The 9,045-nt window shown below is 42.0% G+C and overlaps 1 protein-coding gene across 2 annotated transcripts in view; it reads right to left on the reverse strand.

Annotated features, from left to right (window-relative positions):
* The window catches only part of PEX14 (peroxisomal biogenesis factor 14), a 97,383-nt gene that overhangs the window by 22,067 nt on the left and 66,271 nt on the right, over window positions 1-9,045 (reverse strand). For both annotated transcript variants that reach the window (XM_019511749.1, XM_019511750.1), the window contains one exon: window positions 3,501-3,623. In XM_019511749.1, the coding sequence (XP_019367294.1) occupies window positions 3,501-3,623 (123 nt within the window). The remainder of the gene's footprint in view (window positions 1-3,500; window positions 3,624-9,045) is intronic.

Genomic DNA, 9,045 nt, shown 5'->3' on the forward strand with positions numbered 1-9,045 from the left:
TTTTTTTTTTTTTTTTTTTAAAAATACTTATATAGCTAATAGCGCTCTCCAGCAAAATACCAGAACACCTTCTAATGCCAACACTCCTGGCACAATGCGCGCAGCAGGAGGCATTTAAATAACGTAAATGCTTTTCTGAGTCTCTCTCCTTCAGAAAGGACTGAGTTATCAAGAGCACAAGAGAGGGAGCACCGTGTAGTCTAGTTTGTAGGACTTAGTCTCAGCTCTCTGCTCAACTAGTTCTGTCCCACGGGGGCTTTTGAGCATCACCTATTAAGATCACAGAAATAGCAAACAGACAGTATCCCAGACTTTTTTTCTGTACAAGACAGAGCTCACAAACTTTGCCAGAAATTAGAGGATTTAGCAAACTATTACAGAAACAACTGGCCTGGGCTGAATTTGGGTGTCTGCTTAAGTATCCCTCAAGCCATCAGCCTCCAATAGGTGAAGGAGCTGTAACAAATGAACCACCTTAAAAATGATTAGACCAAGTCTGCAGGGACACACAGCCCTAAAGTCAATTCTGACGGTGTCAGCTCTCTAGCAATTTCTCTGTTATATTTATATTATTTATATTAGTTCAACATTTTGAATCGCACTTTGCAGGCTGATATGGACATGGATTCAGGCCTAACTGAATCTGACCAATAATACAAACCAAAGAGACGGGGAAAGGAATGGCAACAGCAGTGCGGTTAAAGGAAAAGGTCATGCATGTGCCTTGTTAATTTAACCACACTGAGAGACTCAGTAGTTACAAGAATCTGCAAAGCATGGGGAAGGGGAAGAGGAAGGAATTAAAGGTGCTGTCTAATCTCACCCCTGTGGTCGTCTCTGGCCTGATTTGGGTTTGCTGCATGAGATTTTGTTTGCTTTACCAGGACAGATCTTCTATGCAATAATCACCATCCTCAAGCATTCAACAAAGCATCAGTTGGGTCTCCCAGATCATGACATTGGCTTAAATATGGTTTTAAAAAAACTAACTGATCTTGCTTTTCCCTTTGCTTTTGGTTACTGAGGGATCAGGCCTTCAAGCTTTTTTGTGCAATTAGATGGGCTAAAAATTTCCGTTTTTGAAAAGGAAAGATTTTCACCTCATCACAAGGATCCCAGAACTGAGGCTATGAGAAATCCTTATGTAGCAAAACTGTAAGGGCTGTCACTGATGCCAGTACTTGCATTTTTACCTTGTGTGACCTTTTGGGGCTTTAGTGGTTTTGATGGGAAACCAGGAGAACCAACACTGTTTTTACACCAGATCCCAAATGAAGCTGGCTATGCTACGTTTGGGAATTGCTGTGATAAGAGGGCACTAACACAAGACGGACAGCTTTTAGATTTTAGGCTATTTCCTGTAAAATGTAGTAGCTAGGTATTAGCTCAGGACACAACATTCAGAGTTGGATTTCATTAACTACACCAAAACATTTAATGGTGTTGGGATTCACGATCCTGGTGTAGCCCATTCACGACAGAAATCAAGGCTTTCATTTCAGATCTTTCTCTTGCCACCCCAAAATAAAGGGTTTTTACAAGAGCAAGAGCCTGTTTAGGACCATCTCTGGCAAAATTATGCCATAAATGAATCGTCTCACGTAGACCTTCCTGCGGGTCAGAGGAACTGAACTCGAATTTCTCTACTGTGTTTAAACAGCATAGTGCCTAGCACGGGATCTAAATAAAGCACCAGGTGCAGTGCAAGCAACAGAAACTTTCCATTCATCAAATAATAACTACAAAACTTGGCATTTTTGTGGTTTGTTTTTCATCCAAAATTCTGACAATACATTACAAATGAGGGTAAGTAATATTAACCCCATTTCACTGACACAGACCCTGAAACCCAGACTGGTTAAATCACACGGCCAAGTTCACACAGTTTTAAGTTGGTGGCAGAGAGCTACAGTGGTCAAGTCAATTTACAGATCTCCTAGTTCTGTTCCCACAGAGAAAATGTGTTGAGATAGTTGGAAGATGTAGCCTGCAATGAAAGGGAGCATCAGCATCCTCTAATGCAACAACACTATGTACTAGGACTCACTGAATTTGTGGGAGCAATATCAAGCCCTATCTTAGCATTTGGCAGGTAAGTAAAGTGCTTTTCAAACTGCCAGCCACACATCTAAGCTAAACAGCTCCTTGTGATGGATTTTTAATGGTGTGTAGTTCAGTTTTTATTATATGGAGCTCAGATACTTTTTTGCTAGGTTTGCTTTAAAATGCAAATGGATATGTAAATTTTTAAGTCTATACAGATTCTGCTCGACCTTAAGGTACTGCGCACGTATTTTTTTTTAATGCACAGCCACTCCTACATACATATACAACATTTCTGCAGCCCATCTTTAAAGCGGGGTGAGCCTATGGTCAAATAACATGATGCAAGGTGTGCCTGAAGATAAATTAGCATCGATATTAATTGTTCACTCTTACTTGTAAACCAACACCACCTAAAGCCTCAGTTATGACCAGGCCCCAATTGTGCCAGACCTAGATCACCACACAGGCAGACAAAATCTGTGCCCTAAAGAGCTTATAATGTAATTTGCCCTCTGTGCTACAATTCTTTACGCTCCCGTGCTAAACAACCACTGAAGCCATCAACGACAATCAGTCGCTTAAGGGAGGTGAATCTCCTAATTAAGGTGCAGCAGAATCATACTCAGTACATTTGTGGATACTTTGTGATGGACTCCCATAGATAGGCGGTTGCCAGATAAAGGTGATCTTGTGTACAAGTCCCATTGTTATAACAATATATAACAGTTACTTTGCACTTTTATAGCACCTTCTGTCCAAGAACCTCACAGCATTATGTAAATATTAACAAAAGATTCATAAATCAAACCAAGTACTGTTAATTTTAGAGGGGAAAGACTGAGGCCTACAAAAGATGACAAACTTGTCTATGTTTATACAGTAAGTCAGTGGCAGAGTCAGGAACAGAACCCAGATTTTTCTGGGTCATGCTTCCTAAATTTAAAGCAGGGGCAGGCAATTATTTCGGGCGGAGGGTCGCTTACTGAGTTTTGGCAAGACCTCGAGGGCCACATGACAGGCAGCCAGGGGAAGATAAATATTAAATTTTCTAAACTTTTTAGGGGCGCCACAGACTGGACAGAATGGTTTGGTGGGCTGCATCCAGCCTGCGGGCCACATTTTGCCCACCCCCAAATTTAAAGGATATCATAGACTTATTTACTGTGTTAGAGAGTGAATGACTGCAGCTTGTATCCCCAGTTGCCTTGTGTGACACTCTTGAGTTGGTTTCTGCTGCATACTTCTGTCACGTGCATCAAGAATTTAAAAATGTATTTAAAAAAACACTGCGTTCGTGGTTCTGACAAGCGGGGCATTTGCAGGGGACCACCATGGCAGATTCTGCTGATTCCGGGGGTCCAGCACTAAAATCTAAAATCATTAAAAAAGCACACGGGACAAGAAAAACAATTGTACAAAATGAGAGTATCAAGTACTGTCAAGAGGCTACTTACTGTACGGCACAAGGTGAGGGGGCTGAGCTGGCACCAGCTGTGTGGAAGGACCTGGGGACTGTGGTTCATCAGCGACAGTGCCCGACTGTTGGAAAGCCAGGTCAATCTCTTCATCCGTCAGTCCTGGGGGAGAGGAGGAAAGGAGGTAAGTTTAGTACCTTTACTCACTTGACGCATTCATAATTAAATCTTCAAGCCAGGCAGAACCCTTTCAAGCTGCAGAAGGATTCTGATAGTGACTTGTGTAGCACTGCCTCCCCAATTTTGGATTCACTGAAATCTCTCCCCCTCTCTCTGCTGCAATTTAACCTTAAGCGACAGAATATTAGCCTCAACGCTGCTTCCAAATGTGGCTCATTCAATTTCCTTAATTTATCCTTGAGTTTATTGCTGCTTTTGAAGTAGCTTTCTATTGCAATTCTCCATTCTTCCCCCGAAAAAAAGATACCATCAACTGCAAATGTGGCTCATTTTAATCTGTAATGGTGTAAAAAAAAAAAAAAAAGAGGGGAAAAAACTAACAATAATGCATGAAAACAGACAGGGAAACAAAAAACTAATTATTGGGTTAGACGACTAATTAGTCTAGATCGTTTCCAAAGACGGGAATAATTTGCTTTATTTTATGACAAATGCAGAAATAAAAAGAAAAAATCAGGACTGACTCTGATTAGTATGAATGGGACACAGAATGCAGGGAGGAAATAAAACTATAACAAAACAGATCAAAACAAAGCCAAGACCAAACTTTCAGATTAGCATTGCCCCGGCCTATCACAGCCTGATTAGACTGCCTGAGGCTAGCCTGGTTTTTATTTTGCACATGGCAGTAGCCCCACACATGGTACATGTTGATGTAGTCTCTGCTGCCACTGGGAAATGCCAGGATGCCCATCTGTAAGCAGTCACAACACATGGAGAGGATTTGGCCAATGCGGGAGGGGGCGGGGGGGAGAAAAGCAGCTGAAAGATCCATGATGACCAGCATCTGTGAAGGAAGAAATACAGCTGGGTTTTTTGGTTTTTTTTTTTTTAAACAGAAGGAAAAGTGCTCCAGAAAAAAGAAAGTGGTATGAGGAAAGAGACCATGCCATTAGCCTGAAAAGTTATTTGTCACTTGTACCTTGCCACCTAGCGCACACGGAAACAGGTAAAAAGCCAAGGTCCTTGCCCTGAGGAATTTCCACAGCAGTTCAAGTGGCCCCACTGTACACAGAGTGCATATGAGAGAAGGAAGGGAGGAGATGAAAGCAGCATCGTTTGCAAAAGAAGCATGTGTTAAGGAAACAGATTTGGCGGAGAAGAAAGAGGCCGCTCGACTCTTGGAAAGCTGTTTCAAGCATAAGGGGTAGCATGGAAGAAGGTGTAAAGCTCAGAATGGGGAGAAGAGATGGAAGGAGCACTTTCTCTCCAACACTACTCAAGATAAATGGAGTTCAGCTGCATGGCCATTCTCGGTACTGTTGGTAGATGGAATTCATGAACTTTATCCCCTTTACAATACAGCGCTCCTTAACATCATAGTGAGATGTAATACAGAACAAAGCCTGCTTAGAGGAGTTTATCCAGGATCTGAAATTTGACTGCACACTATGAGTCTGATAGAGTAATCCATAATACAAGCAACACTGCCAGGAATAGATGTCAAGGCTTATAACACATAGCAGTGACCATGCCTGTCTTTTAGAGGGCTTTATAATTATGAGCTGATCTTCCCAGAACTCCTTTACGTTCAGTATTGTTATCCCCATTTTAAAAAGGGGATACTCATACACAGAAAGGTTAAGTGACCCATTTCAGGTCAGAGCTGGCTGTCAATGTCACACGTAGGATTTTAAATCCAAAGTTCTGGGCTTCACTTTTGGGTACAACCGACCTACCTAAAAACAATTGTTTTGCATTTGATGCGGGCCTCAAATAGCAAAGATACAGACAGACCAGCAACCAAGAGGGGACAGCGGCAAGAGACACATGGACACATTCATTCAGGCGGCTGTTTTAAAGCCCCAGTAGCAATATGCATGGTATGTGAGCCCTGTTAGACAGCAAAATCCTAATAAGAAAGGAACTGTTTTAACCAATTCATAATTATCCAATAGAGGAGAGAGCATAAGCAGATGCTGGCTTTATAGATCACTAGCAACCATGGAATTTTATAAGTCTGGAGCCAGACACACAAGGCTATATTAGCTGCTGACTGCAAATGCAGCTCTCTAAAAAGGGGCATTTTGTTCTGTTTCCATGCAAAGATAGCAGATGTGATAACATTTAACACTGAGAAACGTACAGTAAGTTATGGAGGATGCTTTGTCCTTGAGATCTTCAGGCTATGCAAAGAACAGGAAATAATGCTCATTGTTTCCCATTCCTACTACCCCCTCAATTCTCATCCTGTTTAGGAAAAAAAAAGTTTTATAGATAAAATTTACTTCTTGCATTAATCTGGTCATGCCCACTAGCAAGACTCGAGTGTCACTGTTTCCATTACAGAATCCTGCTTTAACAGGGAAGAGAAAGTGCATGTGAATGGTAATGAGATATGAAAGCTTTCAAATTTAGTTTGCCGATTTGAATCCTGCACAAGTTCGGAGCGAGTAAAAGCCGCTACCATCCAATGGCTATTCTGTGGCTCTGTGCAGCGGTTTCATTCACATTACTAATAGCATCTCAGAAAACATTACTACAACTGGCTTCATTGTTAATAATGAAAGGACAAGACTGAAATAAGTACAGGGACTGGATACGTCCCTATCTGTCCGTCTCCAACTATGATGTTTACGAAGACCTATCACCTCGGTCTCTAACCACCAAGAGAAGATCTACTGAAGGTCAGAGTTAAAGGCCAGAGAAAGAAAAAGCCAGCATTTCAGCTCACCATTTCTGGATTCAGAGAAAATGTCTCTCTCCAGGGCTGTCACTTTGGCACGTTTCATGAACACTAGCAAAAATTTATTAGGTATTTTAAGGAGTCTAGTCTCAAGACTTTAACACCTAGCCATGACAGTTTTTCTTCTCTCGTGCTCACAGCAAGAGCAACTTTTCCAAACCCAGGAAACTGTTTTCCAAAACTCAGAAATGCAAAAAACTATAGCGTTTTCAAAGAAACTGAAAACGCTGGGATCAAACCAGTGATCCATCTGGCCTAGTAGCTTGTCTTGACTTAACCATACTGGCATGCCTACTGAACATGAAACAAAATCAGAAATAGGTACCAATATCAGGAGTCATTTAACTTCACTCACCCATATGAATTCTGGTTTGCCTACACAAAAAGGAAGCCTAGGCATCTTGGTACCACCCTAAGTTAATGTGTGTGTAGAGCAGACTGGGACATGTTAAGTGCTTAAAAAATGGAAAAGTGATGAAGAGAGCAACACTCAGTCATTATGCCCACCAGGGATTCACAACAGAAGAATACTCCCACCGTTTGGCCCTTCTTGGATGTGCACTGGCTTATGGACATCAAAACTCATTCTGAGCTCTGGGGTATGCCACTTCTGTCCAACACCAGCACCCAGAATCGATAGCTCTGTCAACCCAGTGAGATCTGTAAAGTATCCACAGGCTTGCTTACTGCCCTCTTCCGGTACAAAGCTGGTTACCCAAACAGAATATGCCTCTCTCTTGGGTGCATAAATGGTGCCACAAAAACTAAAGCCTTGCACTGAATATGATCGTCTCTGGGAACAAGTGTGTCAATAGCATCACATCGGCGTAACAGAACATCCCCTGCAACCCTCGCCTCCCCCACGGTATGAAAGACAAACATTTTAGATCTTCTGGAGTCACAGAGAGATCAAGACCATGCAGAACGCAAAAGGTTAAAAGGAACAATAAAGGAAACTGCCAATTGTAAGTGAATTATATTTGGCTTTGAAAGCTGAGCCACGGCTATATTATAAAAGGCATCTCTTTGCGTTGTTTACCATCACCCTGACTAATGCAGACCTTTTTTTTTTGTTTTAAATAATCTCATGCAAATTAGACACACACTTCCTTCCAGTTGATTGCTATCTGCAAGGAATAATCTAACCGCAGAGGGTACTGAGCAAGGACTGAGTGGAGGAGAAGGATGCGAGGAAACTGTCTTCACAGCCCTACAGAATGCAAACCTCCTCCCCTCCCCCATCCGTCTATCTTGCTCCTCCGTAGAGCCGCTGCTTTTTGCAAGAATTAGTCGTAATTTTCATAAAACGTTCAATTTTTCTTTTCAGGTTGGAGGGCGTTAATTTACATTATCCAGCACCCAACAATATTTTGCTTTCAGGTGTTCTCAGCACCGCTCATTCAGCAACTTCACTCCTGCCATTCCCAATTTTTGGGAGTCAATCAGCCACACTGTTAGACAACAAAACAGGCCACGCTCTAAGCCTGTACTGGGGATACCTACTTGGAAACTTCTTTGCTTGGGACTTGTAAAACTAAATTATCTATGTGATTTTATAACATCCATTGTCATGGACTTGGAGCATCTCTAATACATCAAAGCCTGTTTTCTTACAATAACTTTGTCCCCATTTTCTAGATGGGCAGGTAAGGCACAGAGGTAAACTACTTGCCCCAAGATTACACAGTGGATCTGCAGCAGATCTGGGGGTTTAAACCCAGATATTCTGAGTTTCAAATAAGCAGACAGAGCACTAGAAAAACGTACTATAAAGAAGCAACCCCGCATCAGCTGGGAGATTGACTGGATGACTTAACGAGTCATTTCCAACTCTCGCACGTTCCTTGTAAGGCATCGTATTCAGTCCCCATCCCGTATAGGTATCTTTCTTTTTATGATGTTCCCCAGTGTTTTATCCAGACCGGTAACAGAGGCAGCAGGTTCATTAATACCTGAAGAAAGGGTTAGGTTTGGGGAGAAAAATTCTCACTAGAAAAGGGAAAATATGTTGTCTCCTTAGAAGTGGACAGGAAAAAAAAATTAAATTCTTTCCTGGATTCTCCAAACCAGCCTTTTGCCACTCTGTCTGCTAGATGGCCCCGGGGCTGTTATCACACCTGAGGCAAACAGAGCCAAACCAGAGACAAACAGGATTTTCTTTTTCTCATGATTTCTGTTAAAAAGCAAACAAACCCAAACGGGCTGACTTTGTTCAGCTGAACAACAAACTACCTGTCTGCATGAAGTCTCTATCAGACCCCACATCACTAAAAGGAAAATCTGCTGGCAGGAATCCTGAAACGACATTACGGTCCTGTTCCTGAAAGCCACAGAGCCAACTGTTTTCTTAAGGACATGGTCACACTTTAAAAGAATCGCCATAAAAACATCCTGGGATTGGCTGAAGATTAACGATCCCACCTGTTCAGTCAGTTCGATACGCCGCTACCTGGTTCTTTACCCAGGATGCTCGTCTTACTGTTCATTAACACGCTTGTACTTCCAAAAAGTTCATGCAGTTTAAAACATTTCATGGGGAGCTCCTGATCCTTATCCTTCCGTCTGCCCTTGTTAAAGAGGCAACGTAAGTTCAATTTCAACTGAAGGTTTTACCAAAATCTAAGGTCAACAGAAGCAGCCAGCTGATTTAAAAAAAAA

This window comes from Gavialis gangeticus, unplaced genomic scaffold (genome assembly GCF_001723915.1).
Source record: "Gavialis gangeticus isolate Ggan-Ray unplaced genomic scaffold, GavGan_comp1, whole genome shotgun sequence".
NCBI lineage: Eukaryota > Metazoa > Chordata > Crocodylia > Gavialidae > Gavialis > Gavialis gangeticus.